Here is an 18361-nt window from a genome sequence, read left to right as displayed (position 1 = left end):
TTCAAAAGAAGACGAATGATCCCTCCAAGGAAGGAAGCAAAGTCTTTTTCAAAGGAACGTTTACGATTTGCATGGACTGGGGAGGAATTTTTCACTGTTTTTTTTTTCTTAAAGCTGCTGGTATAGAATACACCACCTGAGCTTTTCTTATAGCAAAAGTTTATTTCTAATGCAAAAACGAGCAAAGGAAACCCCCACCCTCCCCCCCTGCCCAAGCCACAGCGGTGTGCAGTTTGCTGAGCAAACCCTCAGCTCCCACAGTGCATTCTGCCCTCTGCTCCTCCAGTGCCTTAACATAAGGATTGATTGTGTGCCAAACGTACACAGGGATGGCAGGGACAGCAAGCACACGGCGGAGATGATGGAAGTGTTCCTGTTCCATTGGGAGCACAGCCGGGCGCTCTGCACGATGGCAGTGAGTGCTGTGCCCATCCCTGCCCATAGAGCACAAGGGTTTGGGGCAGGGACACCTGGGCACAGCGTTCCCCCCCCTGCTCACACCGTGCCCCACATCAGAGGCACTGCTGTTATGTGCCGGGGGCTGCTGTGTGCTCCCAGCCGTGGGGAGATGAGCCACTAACTGTGGCTGTCAGTGAAACCACAGCCTGAGGGCACGCAGCTCCGTCCCTCAGCACAGGCTCTGTCCCCACGATGGGATGCACCCTGGCATGGCAGCAGCCCTGCACACCACCTGCCATCCAAGGACACCACGACCAATGCCCCTGCAATGCTTGTACTGCAGTGAGGTGATCGCCTCTTCCCAGGACGAACAACTCCACGCTCTCCCTTCTTCTTCTTTTTTTTTTTTCCTTAAAAATACCAAACCCATTTCAAACAGGTGTTTTGTGGATGTCCACGCTCCCCAGACAGCCAACAGCTCCTCCTCCAGACCTCGGAACAGTCTGCTGGTCAGCCATTCAATAGCAAAACTAAGAGTTCAAAAATACTCTGGAGCCACGAAATATACAATACATTCAATAACAAAAAAATAGAGATATAAAATACTCGCTTTAAGGCTGTGTACAGTTTAACTGAAGATTAATTTGAAGACATTAAACAAGAGAAATGTGTGAAGGGAATTCCTTAACGTGTCTGCGCGGGAGGGAGGAAAGCAACAACAAACATCCCAAAAGATCTTGTTGCTTTTTAGCACAATATGACCCAGATGGGTGGGAGCCCAAAGCTCTGTCCCACGACCCAGCAGCTCACGGTGCGCCCTGCGCCGAGCGCCGCTCCTCCAGCGTCCTGCACACCCACATGGAAACCACCTCTGCATGGCCGTCGTTGTACTGCACGATGAACGGGTGGCCCTGCAAATGGGACAGGAAGGGTTAGCCAACAGACACAGCTCTCCCTGAGAGAGTTTGTCTCATTCATTGTTTTAGAAAAAATACATTGGAAAATTCTGTGGTTGCAATGAAAATGGGATTTCAATCAGTGAACTTTCAGCTGGATGCATATTATCCATGTTCATCATTGATACAGAAAAGAGGAGGCTGGAGGACTCCAAGCTCTTCACTGAGGTCACTGATCCGCAGGTTTTAAAGGTCCACAATCTCTTAATTTTCTCCCTTTGATAGCCCCTTTGTGCGACTCCAATGTAACTTCACAACCCAACCCAAAGTAACCCAACCCAACCCAACCCAATATAATCCAACCCAACCCAAACTAACCCAACCAAACATGACCCAACCCAACCCAAAAACCCAATCCAGTCCAACATAACCCAATGTAACCTAACATAACCCAACCCAATCTAACATCATCCAACCTAACCCAATCCAATCCAACCCAACCTAACGCAACACAACCCAATGGTAATCCAACCCAACCCTTTGTCTAAAGGAAATTGTCCAACTGGGTTACACTCCAAAATGCTTCCCCTATATAGGAGCATTGCCTGAATCATGCCACCATGAACACACACTCGTAGCAATGCCATGTACACATGTATTTGCACCCTTGACTTGAGTCAGTACAAATCCCACACCTTACTCTGTGTGCACCCCTCACTCTTAGGGTTGTATGAATCACACAGAAAGTGCCATATCCCTCCAAGTGTTACACTGCAGCTGCAGCAGGACGTGAGCTGTGTGTGGCCTTTGGAGCCAACACTTGACAAAGAAACTGAAATCTCACCTATGCACGACTCCAACAGGCCTTCATGAGAAGCCACTGCGGGAACGAACGTATGATGGAAAGAGGGATGGCTGTACAACACACTGCCCCATGGAATCGTAGGGCTGTTACAGGCTGAGACACCTCAGAAAATCAGAACAGGAATACAGCGTGCAGTTTCAGCAGCCAGCTTAGGCAGCTCAATCTGGCCCCATTCCTAGAGATGGGAACATGCCATCTTCGGATGAATCTCAAATGAAGTATAAAAATCCACAGGAAACCAAGTACCGCAATTACATAAATGGCTGAAAGAAAGCAATCGCCAGGAGAAACCATCACAGATGATGAAAACCTCTCCTCCAAATCACTCAAAAGCAGCTCGGTTTTTGCAACACTAAACTTCACAGCTCTTGCAAACAGCGCCTGAAAGTAACCAGTGTTGATGTGGGGACCCTCGGGGACAGTGATGCAGTGCTGGCACAGCGGCGTTGGGCGCACTGTGCCTGGGATGCAGGGGTCAGCAGGGCAGGATGGCACTGAGCAGAGCCACGAGGCAGCACCGGGCTGAACGGAGCACCATAAATCCTCGCAGTGCCAACCCAAAGCAATAAAACACTCTGCAGGCCAGGGCCAGAACAGAGGAGCTGCAGGGATAAAAGACGTCACGATCTACACGACGGAGGGAGGAAGTGCGAGACGCTTCGACCCTGTGGGATGGCTGCATCCATGATGGCCTTCCATGGGCTTTGGGCAAAGGCAGTGCAAGGAATGGGAAATGCACAGAAGGGGCAATGCACAAGGCAGGGTGACCTCCACACACACAGCAGAGCCCAGCACAAATCCATCTCAGTTCTATGGGGTCCAGATCCAGAGCTGCCAGAGGTGCTGCAGGGCTCAGTGCCTTGCAGGAGGACACCAGGATTGCTCTGCACGATCCCTGGACAAGCAGGGCTGGCGGTCACTTGGTCTTTATCTATTCTCACATCACAACCTCTTCTGTGCCATCCCAGTGGTACAAATGGGACTCCTCCACCGTGCGAATGGAGAAATAACACAGTAGGAGGCAAGACTTTGCTAACTGACACATAAAGGTGAACTCAGTCACTGCTGGGAGCCAGTTGTTTCCTTCACCTTCAGGAACTCATTCCCACAACGATGCACAGAACAAACACGGAGACACAAGAGCTTCCCAAAGCAAAGTCAGCTCCAGGAACTTGCTCTCCCTGCTCAGATTGTCAGTGCTTCCCACCAGGCTCAAGCCACCAGCCCTGACCTTTATCTCAGGCCTCTGGAACTGAGCATCGCTCTCTGCCACTGTGATCAATCTTTCTAAATTTGCTCTTTGTAACCGCTGCAGAAATGGATATTTCCCCCCCCCAATTCAATCTTTTTTTTCTTCTTTATATTTATTTTTGAGGAAGCAGATCGCTTCCTTTCAGCCGTTCTGGGCTGCAGAGAACAACTTCACATTTGTCAGAGCTCTGAATTTTGCACCCACATGGACACACGTGAGCTCTGCTTGGGAAATGGCCACCGAGGAGCACTCCCAGGGGTACCACAGCCCATCTGAGAGTCTGACGATGGCAGCAGCCAGCTCGATGCTACAGCAGAAGATGGATGAGCTTAAAATGATGCATTTGAGTACACAGATGCTCGCGGCACTGAGCATATGGACAACGTCTCTTCCCTCCCAACACCTGGCTATCAGAAATCTTTAGCTTTGGTCTTGAATGTCTAACATCAGGAACAATGCTACAGAAAGGCCACAACTTATTTTTTATCCCTTCCTGCACACGCCTTACGGGTTTAGTAAACAAACGCATTGTGAAATATTGCCGTTCTTTGAAATATTCCTTGATTCTACCCATGGAAACCTTCGGAAGGAGCACAACCTGCTCCCCAGGGACAGGATCCTGCAGATATTCCATGTACTTTCCAGCGTGACCTTCACAAAGCTGCAGAGTCTCCCCCAGCATACGGAAAAAAGGGAATACTTGGCTTCTGCTGCCTCACTGAGTGCTGAAAGAATCAGTGTGAGTGTGTTCTGCACAGCATCGTGGTACGGTGGGTGCAAAAGTGCACATAAAGGTAAAGGCTTATTCTAAGCAACACAGCCTAGAGGTACCCGTCTGGCCTCTTAAACAAAAAAGCAGCCAAGGACACCAGTGAGAACTAGGGAGAAACAACGGAGCCCACAGACAAGGAAGAGCAGATGCATTGGGGCAATTAAAACAAAGCTATTAAAGACAGTCCGCTTCTCCCATGAATCTCCTTTACGATGGAGAGACTCCCTGCAGAGGAAGGCATCTCATGCCTGGTATATCCATGCAGTTCAGCTACTTCCAACATGCAGGGGAAGAATGCAGGCTACGAGGTGTTTAAGATGTCAGTGAGCCATGTTGCTCACACCCTCTGCTTTGTTTTGTGGTGTTACTCCATGGAAAACCCCACCTTTTACGCACTTCCCTTCCTAGAAAGAAGTTTAACTTGAAACCATTCTTTGGGTTTATCTTGTTTTCCACTGCTCCAGAGAGGAATTTTCTCAGACTACAGTGCTAGTGGGACCTGTACTGGTGGGCAGCCCCCAGTGTGCTCAGGTCAGGCACTGAGAACTAGGAGGATGCACCAGGTCCGTGCACAGCCTCAAATCAGTGCTGCTCCTGATACCCGGCCTCGCTCAGCAGCACCTTGCTGCTGCATCACACCTGCCACAAATGCACACAAAGAGCAGTACAGAATTGTGGACAAAGCATGAGCCCATCAGACCTGCCCTAGGCCTACGTTTCATTGAATCACAGAATCACTAAGGCTGGAAAAGACTTCTGAGAAGACCAAGCCCAACCCAAACCCGCTGACCATGTCCCCAAGTGCCACATTTCCATGGTTCTGGAGCAACCCTGGGATAGGGACCCACCTCTCCCTGGGCAGCTGTGCTGTGCAGCACTGCTCTTTCTGAGAATGCATTTTTCCTAATATCCAACCTGAAATTATCGGCACGTCTTTATTGGCATACTGTGCTTGTGCTCAGTCTTCTCCCCATACTTTGCACAAATGCCCATTTGCAGCAGGGTGGTTGGAACGAGACGACCTTTGAGGTCTCTCTCCCAACTCATTCCATGATTCTATAAACCCTCAGCACTAAACCCACGTGGCAACCAGCACAGCCAGGAGGCCCAGGCAGCAGAAAACACACTGAAAAGCCCCCAGAATATCATCCCCACCCCCGGCTGGGGTCTGGCACGACAAGCAGCCACTGCTGCGGGAGGGGAAGCAGAGGAGCTGGAAAGGTCAGGCAGGACGGGGCTGCAGTGAGTGTCAGCCCGCTTAATTTTGTGTGTCAACGCTGAAAATTAGATAAACAATGACAAACCAGGCTTTTTAAATGAACTTGTCTCATCTCGTTCCTTTGATAAAGAGTACGTTCCCTGCGCTGCAGTGTCCCACCAGGCAGGTTAACTCTTTCCGAGGGAAGCGCCGTGCAGAGGGAGAGAGAAAGGATTTAAATATCTGACATGAAATTAAAAGGGCAGTGCCCCCCTGAGCACACAGCCCTGGTAATTCCAACCCATTGCCCACGCACCATCAATCATTTAGCCCAGTCAATTAAACGGCCATTATTCAAGGGGAAAAGTTCCGTGGTTTCAGCCACACTTCGCACTCCCACAGAGGAGCTCCTCTGCTACACAACGTTTTTGGATGGCACAGGGATGGGCACACTACCATGGCTCTCCAGCCATCCCAGAGGTCTTCTCAAGCACAAAGCACACAGCACAATCCTCTTGTTTCAAGGACCCCCCCCCAAAGACTACGCAGTGAAAGGACTGGGTCCCATTTATTACAAAGAAGCACCGACAAATTACTCGTTTCCTTTAAAAAACTGAATTGGGCATCACACACACACAAAAAACCATAATAAAAAGATCCCAACTGTTGCAGACACGGACTATCAAGACGATGGCAGTGCCCTTAGACAGCATTTCAAATACAGTTTATTAGCGTGTGATATGAAAAGGGTATTTTTATTGCATGATATAATGCAATGGGACCTTGGGCGCTCTGCAGAAGGACCTTGCACTCAGAAGTGTAATGAACCCATAGTCCAAAAAACATTATACTGTACATTAACCTATCATTAATGGCACATTAGGGCTAGGGGCACTGCACGCTTGCTGGTCAGGGCTCCATCAGGACAGTATGGAGAAAACCACAGTCTTCACAGGCTTAAAACAAATAGAGAAAATAAATATTACTGATGGCTACAGGCTGCTTTAAGGGAAGCTCACTCTCCGCTTAACATGCGACTCCGATGCCACTTTATAAGGGGGAGGGAGAAGACAATGCAGCAGTTTATTAGCCAATATTAGGAACAGCATGGCACTGCCTTGCAGCACTGGGTGTCTTGCGTGCATCAGATGCCTCAACACAGAGATTTTTTCTGCACAAAGCACAAGAACTGGGGCATCTTTTAAGAATAAAATGGAATCTGGACATCTCTGCTCCTCCTGCCGTCCCCTCATCCCTGACGAAGCACCGTTAAACATGACCCAAACACGGCACTGCTTCTGCTCCCAAGGCAGCTGGGATGGTCAGACTGCCGGAGTGCAACACTAAATCCAAGCAACAACTCATCCCTGGCTGTCTGAAGGAATGTGAGCCCTGCAGGTTCGGAAAACAAGAACTTCGCTGCAAAGAGTGCACCACAGTTATCACCCCAGCTCGTTCTCCCATTGCTACCACTGTTCGTATGCTGTTTGTATTTAACTGAGGGCACGTGCTCGAGAGGAAATTCTGCTCATTCACATGCTTAATGGGAACACAAGTCAGACCTCCAAAACAACCATCAGAAACCTCAGCCCTGGAGCTCCTTCCCAGGACACGTGGAGAGACAAAGCACTCGAGTAACACAAAGCACCCCACGCTGACCTGTGTTCCCACCTCTGCTGTCCTCAGCACACGCAGGATGTCATTGCTCTGCCACCTCCTCCAGCAGAGCAGGATTTCACATCTAGAGCTTCTGCCCCCAAGGACAAGCCAAACTAGACGCTGCTCTAATTATCTGTGCTAGCTCTCCACGAGGCCGATTTCTGCTCCCACAGCCAGGAATAGCAGCGAGGAATCCTCAGGCCAATACTTTGCCGTCGACTCCCAGAATATTGTTAATTCTCAGGCACAGTGGTGTCAGAGCCCTCCCTGGGCTGCTCTGTGCAGCCACCTTCTCTCCATTGCTCAAGGTTCGAGCAGGGTAAAAAATCAGAGGGCTTCAAACACTCTCGCTGCCCTGTGGAGACACAGGATGTATGCATGGGTGGAAAGACCCTGAAAGACACTATTTGTGATCCACCCGTTACACCCCTTGCTGTACTTCTGCAATGTCAGCACGTGTTCTGGCCATGATGGGTGACCCTTAGGGAACAGGACAGGTGATTGGGAAGGCAGTGGCTGGGAGTCCAGAAAGCATGTCCCAGTTTCCGAAAGCTCCAGCAAGGTCAACCCTTTCTTGAATAGACACAGTTCCCCAGAAATGACAGCTCCAGCCTCTCCTGTGCTATTCCTGCAGTGTTGGGACTGCAGGTGCCAAACGACAGCAAGTTTAGCTCTTCTTATGTACTTGCATGGCCATGTTTGATGTGGTACCAAGTATTTACCAGCCCAGATCTCTCCCCTCATTCCAATCATCCACTATTCAGGGCAAGGATGGCCTCTCACTGCATTCAATGAAAACTCCAGCACCTCCGTAAGCCTGTTCTCAGCTGGTGTTAGACTGAAATCCCCTACTGCCAAAGACACAGGTCTGCAGAGCTTGGGGTGACAGAGACTCCAGGGTCACCAAACAGAAGCATGCAGAAGATGAAGTTTGCTCCGCATCTCCCACCCTGCAGGGACACCACCTGCAGCTTCTGCCTGTGAGAACAACAGGGGCAGCAAAGAGGGTCAGCAGCTGCATCAGCCCATGGCATTTTATGGGGGCAGGTGAAGCAGGGACAAGGAAACATCTATAAGCAAAACGAGGTACTGTTATCTCCTCGGAGCTCTTTCCTCATCCCTTATGCTGAGCAGTCGCAGCACAGCCTCAGCTTGCTAAAAGTGTCAGAGTGGTGAGTTCTGTTTGTTGCGTGGCCTCCCGAACATACACTGTAATTAAAATGCTGATTACTAAACAGTTTAAATATATGACAGACAGTGCAGTTAAAGCCTACAGTTAGGTCAATATGTGATTTAGATTTGCCATTTAAAAACTCTCATTTAAATTTTGCATACATTAATCACTACCATACTTCAATGTTCTGATATCCACCTGACTACACTATTAAAATAAAACTTGCTGCCCCAGGGAAATCCTACTTATTCTTAATTGTTTCGAGGCTTTGATGGGCTTTTAATCTAAGATTAATTTATGCAATTTTAAATAACTCTTCTTATGATTAATAAGCTTGAAAATTAAAAGGAGTCTAAAGCAATTATAATGAGCATTTGGTCATAACCTCATTAGGAGAAGGAGTGAAGGATACAGCTCTGGAATTCTTACAAGACTACAATTTAAGGTTACTTTCAGAGGAGTCAAACATACTTCTTGAAATTGCAAAGGCAGATTAGCCTAGGTCAATGGTAGAACCACGGCTGTCTAGATTAGCACTCTAATGGTTTTATCCCTCCAATGATATTTAAGATAGCGATAGAAAACGTATCAGGCACCACAGAGAGACCAAGAAGAACAGCTTAACTTAAACCTGAAAACCTGTACCTACAGAGGAGCTGCCCACACAGCAGCACATCCGGATTTCCATTTTCAGACAGTAACGCACATCCTCCATGATGATTAAAGCTCTTTTTTCCACCTTCCTCTGAGGCTCTGGGCATCGGCCGCAGCCCTCCAGGCAGTCCCCATAAACCTGACCCCTGTGTCCAGACTCAGAGTCAAGAGAGCATTTGTTTTGCATCCCAGGTCAGCAAGAACCAGTGCGGCTCATCCGACATCCGTAGCACAGAGCTGACTGCACGCAACTCAGCTCCTCCACGCTGTGTGCAGGGTGGGTCTGATTTGTGCTATGCTCTCACTGCGGTGCATACCGGTCTAAAATTCACACAGAGCTCTGGTTTTGGCTGTGGCACAGTGGAATCTATTCGCCCATCTGTAGATCGTTCTTCCCACAGCAGTTCTGCTTTTTTGCTATTTGCTGTGGAGCCGATAACGGTGCTTGGCACGCCTCCTGGTGCTCAGCTAACAAAACGAGCTCACTCCCAGCAAAGGTATTTTTCATGATGACTCCTAAAAAAAAAAAATAAAAGGCAACCAAAATATAATTGGAGAGCGCTTCTGCAAGTGTTGCTGAGGTTAAGAAGAGCTGTGGAAGAGGAATAGAGAGAGTGGCCCAAGGCTGATAGGCTATGTCAACATTAGCAAGCTGTCAACAGCAGAAGCAGATCTGCAGAGTGAAATGGTTGGTGCAGGGTTTTGGGGATGGAGGAGGTTTTGCTGTTGACCAGTTCTGGTCTGCTCTGCGGACGCAGCACCCGTCTGCAGCCGGAGCACGAGGTGCGTGCCTGGAGCACATCCTCTGCTTTGGTTTCATTTGAAATCAATTTGATTCATTAGCTTTGAGAGCTGTCCGTGATGGGAATGAAAGTGTGGCTGGCAGCTCTGAAAGATCTGGAGATTCAGACCAAGAATGCGCACCTGAGCCGAACTCAAACGTTGATGCAGATGCCTCCTGAGCAGTGTGCTCCAGCTTGTGGCTCCCTGCAAGCACACCACCGACCAGAGAGAGTCAAACACCAAAAATTGAGGAAGGAGTACTTCCTTCCAACACACTTCCCAGAGAGGGATAAAAGGAAGGAAAAAAACCAGATGCTTCCTACAAGCTTTGAGGAAATGGTTTCTGCTAACAGAGAAAATTACTGAGATGGACAGAATTCAAACAGCGTCCTCAATGTTTTCAACCTTGGGGTAGAAAATGCCATGGGGTTGGCTTTAGAAGTACCCCATAGTATTGCATCCCATCACACGGCTGAACACCATCCGTGCAAAGAAACATCCCAACGTTTGCTGACAGATTAAACAGAACAAGTGCTGAATGCTGAAGCACACAGATAGCATCGAGCTGAACTGTGTCACAGCCACAGAGCCATGAGCAGACAGATGCATGGAGCCCGACGGAAAACACGGAGAGCACAAAGCACGCCATCACCACTTGGCTTGGAAAAAGAGAAATCCCTTTGAATCCGGCACAAGGCCACCATGACCGTGTTTCAATATTCCTGCCAGACCCTTCCCCTCTCATGCTCTGGCCTTGCCGAGCGGCCCACACCGCAGTGCATGCCACGGAACAGGACGGAGCAGTGATGTTGATGGGACGGGGTGCATTTTGGGGCCGTCGTGCTCTGCTGTCGCAGCCTCCATAAAGCTGTGCATCCCTGCTCTGCGGCAGCCACGGCTTCAAAAATCATCTTTAATTTAAAAATTAGAAACTGGAGCAGGCTGCGAGCACGGAGGTTGATTGAAACAAAATTTAAATTCCTGTCAAGCCCATTTAAACACAGGGGCCCTTCATAGACAATTAGCTGCTCCCTGTGAACGCAGAATAAACTCAGGCCTGGTCACTGTTAGACGAGCGCAGACCCACTGTGAGGAGCTGGAAAAAAATTAACTAAAATCAGGCGCTATGAAATATTTAGCCTCCCGGTTTATCACAGGGGTTTGGAAGTGTAAACAAGACAAAAATCGATTCCTCGGTGCCCTCCAATCAATCCCCCAAAATGGTTAGGGCATCTGTTTCTGCTAAATTTTGTTTACTCTGGCAGATTTGCCTTAATTGCAGTTGTTTATCTCCCATTGTCCCCGGGGCCCTAATCTCCCGATTACTAATACTTAACACTCATTTCACATCTAAAGCTACTTCTAATCCTCAACAGGTTTCTGGGGCTCTTAAAATTATCGAAGCCGTGGGGACGGGAGACACAACCTCTTTGTGAGAGGGACATTTTCCTCTCTGCTACCAGCTGGGCCCAATCATCACCAGGGATGGCTGCAACAAAGGTGCTAAAAGGCTCTTTCACAGCCACCGCAGCTCCACCGGGAATTCAGCGGATGAAAAAGAGCTTTGATGGAAGAAATCCCAACAAGAGGGCTCTAACAGTCCAGCCAAATAAAGTTACTGTCATAATCGAGTGCTGTCAATCACAATGAAAATCCAATTAACAATCTTTCAGTGCGGCCCTCTTCAGTAGAAAAATGTCCCCTATTTATATGCGTTTTTGTCAAGCGCACAGATTAGAAAGTCGTATTAATTGATTTTTTACTACTTCAGGCCCTGATCCTCCAGCTGAATTTCTGTGGATGCAAGAATCAAGCGGCACAAATCTGATTAAGGGATTTGTGGCACAATGCGCACAGGTCAGAGGAAGCCCTGTCTGCACCCCTGCTCCGTGCTCTCCTCATTCATAGGCAATTACTGCTCTTATTTAATACTGCAGGATAGTCCTGAGGTGCCGCAGCCCACCGCTGCTGGCTCTATACAAACGCCAGCAATTTGAATTCATCCGGTGGCTTCGAATCAATGGAAAATTCCAGTTTTATTACACAAATAAATACTGCATAGAGCTTTCCAGAACTGCCGTTACAGCGCATTCCGTGATGAATTTGGAACAAAAGGAAAGGACGGTATTCTTGGCGTTGAAGATATGCTTCACTTTGGAAGCATTCACAGATCTATTTTTAATAAACGTCATGGAATCGTAAAGGCTGGAAGGACCACTAAGATCATCTAGTCCAGCCAATACGTAGGCAAGGGAACAGAGACAGAAGTATCACTAACAATAAAAGCACAACGTCTCCAGATACTTAACTGAAAGACTTGCAATTGTGCTACCAAGATGAGTGAGATGTAAATATTTGCCCGAGTGTCTGGAGAGCTACAGGAGCACCAGAAGTGCCAGATGAAACATTTGCTCAAATTAAACTGCAAAGCCCAGGAGACTCAAGTCACCAAAAATATTAACTATCATCTGAGCTGTATCACCCAAAATTGCTGCCAGTTTGTTTTTGTCCCGTTTCCTTACATTTTCAATGCTTCTTCGTGCCGGCTCAAGTCCTCTTTTTCACATCTCACTGGAAAATGCCACTTTGTTGTGCAGCTTTAGGGCATGTTAGTAAGAGAAAGTCAGAATTTCACATTTCCTGCACAAAGTCAGTGGCACGTTGTGCAGTGGGACTGCAGAAGACAGAGAATGAATATAACACCTTAAAACCCTACTGCTCAGAAGTTAACCTTGTCACAATCTTAGTCTGCTGTAATTGCTGGACTTAGCGACACCGATAGAACGTATTTCTCCATTTCAATAGCTGATTTCTCAAGTGACAAAGAAGAGCAAATCGTATCCCTAAGGACAGAAACAGCAGAGAGAGAAGGAAAAAGAAAGAGCAGAAGATCCATAACCCACCTTCCTCTATTTCAGCAGAAGGGAATAGGTTGAGCACTGCAGCCACCCGAAATAATACACCTATTTTTCCTCCAGCTCAAGCTGACCAAGGAGGATGACAAAACACAGTAACAGGAACGCCCTGAGTCCCACTGAAATCCCATCAGTGAAGTCAATATAAAATCTTTGCTGACTCCAGCATAGCCAGGATTTCATCCAGGACTTCTTGTCCACTGTGTGTACAAATTGAACGACTGAAGATGCAGTTTAATATTAATCATGTTTACAGCAGCTGAAGTACCTGGCTGCGTGCTCGTTTCCTTAGGAAATCAGAGAAGAGCCCTCTCCTTCCCATCTGGCACGTGTTTCAGTGTCTGTCAGAATTTCTCCTTGTCATGGGGTGAATGAACTGGGATCACTGCGACAGAGGAGAGTCTGAATGTTTGCAAACAAAGCTATCCATCACAGGTGCAAGAACTGACAATTCTTCTCTGGGCAAATCACCTCTGATAGGTGATCCTGCACTGGCTCAGGAAAACAAATGTTTGCAAGCAGCCAAAGAGTGAGAATTCTGGGCTCAGTGTGATCCAACAATGACGCATAAACATCCAGACAGAAAACATTTATCTGTAAGCTGTCTTCAAAAGATTTACTAAATGCCTCTGTGAAAAGCCAAGTGCAGACAGCCCTCTGCTCCCTCTCAGAAGTTAAGGTCATGAAAACCTCAATCTGTTCAGCAATCTCAGCTACTCAGTGATGCCACCGCTGCAATGCCAAATTAGCTGCTGGGGAAAACCTTCAGTTGGAAACATGAGTGGAAGGATATTATTGGCTTTATTCTGAAGGCTTACATGAAAATTCAGGTAGGATTATGCTGATCTTTCACTTGCTTGCTGAAAGCACAAAGTGTTTCCTACCAGCTGCTAACAATGGGCTAACACAACAAGCTGCACACAAGCTTAGCTCTACCTGGTAAGAAATGCTACTGGCCAGACCCTAGTGAATATCACCACATAAAATATTGCTGCTTAAAAGCTTCTCACTTCCAATTTCCTACATTTGTTATGGATAAGGGAACGCCCAGACAGAACCCATTTTTGAAAATCTACATATCCTAAGTTTAATAAAAAAACCCTTAAATACACGCTTAAATATAAAAACAAATATCTATCTGAAAAAATGCCTACTGTGGCTTCTAAGACCTAAGTGGCACTCCTGAAGTGTAAAGAAGCACTGCTGAAGGCACAGGGACAGGGCATTTCAGCACTGCACCAGGTAGCAGCCAACCAACCAATCACCCACCCAACCAACCAACCAACCACCACCCAACCAACCACCCACCCAACCAATCAACCACCCACCCAACCAATCAACCACCCAACCAGCCAATCAACCAACCACCCAACCAGCCAACCAACCAACCACCCAACCAGCCAACCAACCAACCACCCAACCAGCCAGTTTTCAACACAGTAGGTTTTTTGACACAGAGGAGATGCAACCTGTCACTCAATTCTGAACTGATAAAACACAGACATAAGAAGCGTTGATAATCTAAATTTTAAAAAGGAGAAAAACTAGAAGCTGTGATTTGGAGACCTAAACAAAAATGAGAAGATTGGTGCAAAAGGAATCCAGAGCAAACGCTGGCCGGATCCTGGGCCAAAAGCATAGCCTCTCCCCATCCAATACTTCCTTTCAGAAACCCAAACAGCATCTTAACAACTGCACTTTTATGCATTCATGTGAAGCACAAAGGAATGACTTCTATATGCTTGACTTCTGGTATTTCAAATACAATTTCTTTAAGCAAATCGCCTTCGTTTATACAGCCAGATGCAGCATGGTAGAGTTCAATGCTGTACTAACAAAAACCAAGAGGCGTCAACAAATCTGCTGGCTTTCTGAGAAGCACATACAATCTGCAAAATAAAAGGCCAAGTTTCCAGCTAAAGGAGAGATTTTAAACAATTACCAAAGCAGATAGTGATATCATAAAGGCAATTTCTGCGCTAGCTTGTTTTCTGAAACTCTCTTTGCCTCTGAACAGCAAGAACAGATAATAACTATTAGTAAATCAAACTCCTGCAATATCCAGCTGTGTCTCACACATTTACATACAGATAGAATGGGTATATGTTTTTAATATGTATGCGATACGTACTTTTACCACAGCTGAAGTGCATGCTACAAAGGAGGAGGAGAATGGGAATGGAATCAGCATGAGATAATAAAGTGGCCTAGATAAAGTATTAGCCAGCGATTGATCTCAAACAGGGGATGTTGCTTCTCTCTGACCTGATTACTTACTATGCATAGATTCCATTAAATAGAGCTTAGAATGGAAAGCTTCTGAAAAATACTGTAAATGCAGTCAGATCTACGGCTTCCTGAGCTGCACCAGCATGTGGATGCCCACCCATACGCTCGGCACAAGGAGATGCAACCTTCCCTGTGCTGCCCCATCACACGCCCTCAATGCAGGCACCCTGCTCCACTGTGCCACGATCCCCTGGGAGCCTGGCTGGCAGTGCCAGACAGCTCTGTGGTGTTCGTGGAAACAGCAAGTTCACGGAAAAAATAATCCTTATGGAAAAGAATTGTTGAGATCTTCCTTTTCTCGGTGGAAAGCAAGAGAAGAAGGGCAGGAACGCGCTGTGATGCTGCTCAGCCTTCCACAGCACTGCAACACAAGTTCCACTGACTCTGTGCCTTCCTCTTAAGAAGAAATTGGAGGCAGAAGAGGAGACACAGTAAGAACAAGGTTCAGAAAAACCACCAGTGAATTACAAAGATCACTCCCACTCTGGAATGGACCACTTGCCAACTGCTGGGTGAAATCTCTCATTTGTACTCCCGTGGAAGAAGTGGGCTAACTGGAGATACTGTGGCACAATTAAATTGCTGATTATGTACACAGAGAAACCAGCGTTAGGCATTTTTTGTGTGGATGGGTATATAAGAGAGAGTACGTGTAGATACAGAAAGTTGATACAGGTATTTCACACAGCCTTGGCTTTGGCCCTGTTTTCTAACAAGATGTGCACAGTGCCCTTCCTAACACGACAGGCAGGGTAAAAGCATCCCTGCTGCAGCCCTACGACTTTGCTGGAGTCGCCAACGTGGCACTCCAGGTATTGTGAGCCAGCTCTTAAAATGCCTTTAACAATCCGCTGATTATCAGGAGAGCAGAACAAGATTGATGTTCTGCTCCCTTCATTTTGCTTCCAGTCTTTAATTATACTAAATTGGTTACAAAATAGTGACTTCCAGTACGGTTAATGTCCATAGGGGACAAAATCTGCACTCTGCTGTTTTGTCTGAAGCTAACGATGATAATGTGTTACACCTTTCATCCTTGCCAGTACATTTCCTTTAAATCAAAACAATGAACAACATGAAATCCTGCTTTCACTGAAATCAATGGTAAGCTGACCTTGAGAGCTCCAGGATTTCGCTGATAGTATCTGTATCACTCTACCCACTGCTTGTTAATACAGAGATATCCATCAGAATTACAAGGGAAGTTTAGGAAACGGAGGAGGGGAAACTAGAAAGGCTGTTTTGGTCAGTAATTTAAGAATTCAGAGGATATTTAACAGCTTTTGGTTTGGCCTTGTTCTCTAACTAAGCACGGAAATGTATATAGCCATGTGAATATGCATGTTCAGTATGCTTGTGCTGGTGGGGACGGGCCAATGGTTAGGTTAGATGATCTTAGAGGTCTTTTCCAGCCTCAATGATTCTATGATTCTTATAGATATCTGTAGATAGATATAGAAATGGACTTGGACTCGATGATCTCTGGAGGTCCCTTCCAACCCCTATGATTGATGTATGTGAAATACATATGTATATTTACATATGGATATTACAAATAAAGTGCTCCTTGACAAGACTGGCTAAGTGCAGGAATTTGTCTGGAGAGCAACCGCTGAGCTCCCAGCAAACACGCTGCAGGAGCATGCCATGTCCTGGGAGCCCATCCCACTGCAGGAGGGAATTGAGAGCAGCTGCTGGGGCTCAGCCACACGGCAGGCAATGATGGGGTCACTCCTTCCTTCCAGCAGCAGCCTGCTTTGAGCTTTAGTATTTGCTGCTGCTGCACGTTCATTTATAATTGACTAGGAAGTATCATAAGGGAAAAAATGTGTTAAACAAAAGATTTTGTTTAACAAGTGGGAAGGCTTTTTTTTTTCTTCTTTTTTTCTTTTTTTTCTGAGCAGCTATAATTTTAAAATTATTTTACAAAATACCTCCTTAAAAGGGGCCCAGCACACTCGAGGGCATGTAGTTGTAAAGATAAATCTGTGCACTTCCCTGGTACTGCAGGCACTCACCCTTTGGCCTCATTTTTATGACTCTACACCCTGGAGTGGTGTTATTGCTTACAAACATACATATATACTTATGGGGGTATGTGAGATCTGCAGATGTTTTATTTATAAGTGGCAGGCCTATTGCATCACTGAAACATACATTTACAAAGAGATATAGGTTTTATGAAACCCTATTCTGTTGTTTTAATAGCTAAGCTATCCAGCCATAGCATAATAGTGCACAAGGTAAATGTGTCTACATTTCTAGAACCTGTTCCAAGTTTTCTCAGATGTGACTAACTGCAAGAATTTCCCAACCATCAAAAGTTAATAAAAAAGACAAAATAAGGCAGCGGAAGCCTTCCATCACCATCTCAGAGGGGCTCTGAGAAACTTCAGGGCCTCATTCTGCTGAGGTGTTACAGCGGGTGCCTAACTCCAACGGTAAACCTATTGAAGTTAATATCCTGAAAATGAGATCCAGAGTTAAACACTTTACTAGCCAGGGTCTAAATTGAGACTAGTCTGGATCGTGCACTACCTGCCCCAGGGCATTTCTGGAGACTGGCCTTTAACTAGAGAATGGCTGCAATAGAAAGATTGGGTTTTTTCTTTCCTTGTTGTTTGTAGAATGTAAACAAGAAAGGAAATGATGCAAACACGTTCCGTATCTCGCTGAAGTCTGCTGAAATTATTTCTACATACTCAATGCAGAGAAAATAAATGATGATGACTTTACGCCAATCTCCAAGTGACAGGAAATGCAGAACATACAGAAAGTAACAAAACCCTTGAAAATCAAAGCTATTTGATGTGAGTCAGAGCAGGCTACAACTCCTATCTCCAGCAGAAATTACTGCAAATATTCTGTATTTCTCTAGCAGCTCACTAACAGTACTGTGCACCAAATGCACAGCCATGGCAGACCATCCTGGGAGCAGGCAACCTGTCCTCACCTTCCTGAAACGATGACAGGAACAGGTCTCTGAGCTCAGATTCCAACGCTGAGAGCCCTTCTATGAGAAGACCAAAGCTACACATTAACTCAACCTGCTGTAGCCAATCTAATCCCATTTTACGTGAATATAAGTGAAAACAGGAGCTCCTGCACGTCGTTAAAATACACTGCTTTGACCAAATGTCCGGTTTTCAATCTTCAGATTTTGAAAGGTTAAGGCTGGCAAATGATGACAAGGCATGACCTACATCAAGCTGTAATCCCCAGCTATACAAACTGAAAAAATGGTGTATCGAGCATCAAAATGGTTCTGACTGGAAATTGATGCTGCCTGTGAAAGTTCTGCATTGACTGCCCAAATCACAAGTGCAGCTCTGGCCACAACAAAGGGAACAGGAAAATATCCATCAATTGCACTGGGATCAGAATTCCACCTTTTGTGTGCTCTATGAAACTGTGCAATTGCTTCACAAGCCCAAAATAGTTTATATTTGTACATGCTGAAAATGCAAAAAAATAACCCAAGCCCCACAAAATTAATGATAATAAT

The 18361-nt window shown here is 46.4% G+C and overlaps 1 protein-coding gene across 2 annotated transcripts in view; it reads right to left on the bottom strand.

Annotated features, from left to right (window-relative positions):
- Positions 1-796: 796 nt before the first annotated feature.
- Positions 797-18361, bottom strand: part of MAP2K5 (mitogen-activated protein kinase kinase 5) — a 111073-nt gene continuing 93508 nt past the window's right edge. For both annotated transcript variants that reach the window (XM_010717608.1, XM_031555358.1), the window contains one exon: positions 797-1310. In XM_010717608.1, the coding sequence (XP_010715910.1) occupies positions 1206-1310 (105 nt within the window). In that variant the 3' untranslated portion in view covers positions 797-1205. The remainder of the gene's footprint in view (positions 1311-18361) is intronic.

The sequence above is a fragment of the Meleagris gallopavo genome, chromosome 12, assembly GCF_000146605.3.
Source record: "Meleagris gallopavo isolate NT-WF06-2002-E0010 breed Aviagen turkey brand Nicholas breeding stock chromosome 12, Turkey_5.1, whole genome shotgun sequence".
Lineage (NCBI taxonomy): Eukaryota > Metazoa > Chordata > Aves > Galliformes > Phasianidae > Meleagris > Meleagris gallopavo.
Note: the sequence above shows the minus strand (reverse complement) of the source record. Positions and strands in the feature narration are given on the sequence as shown.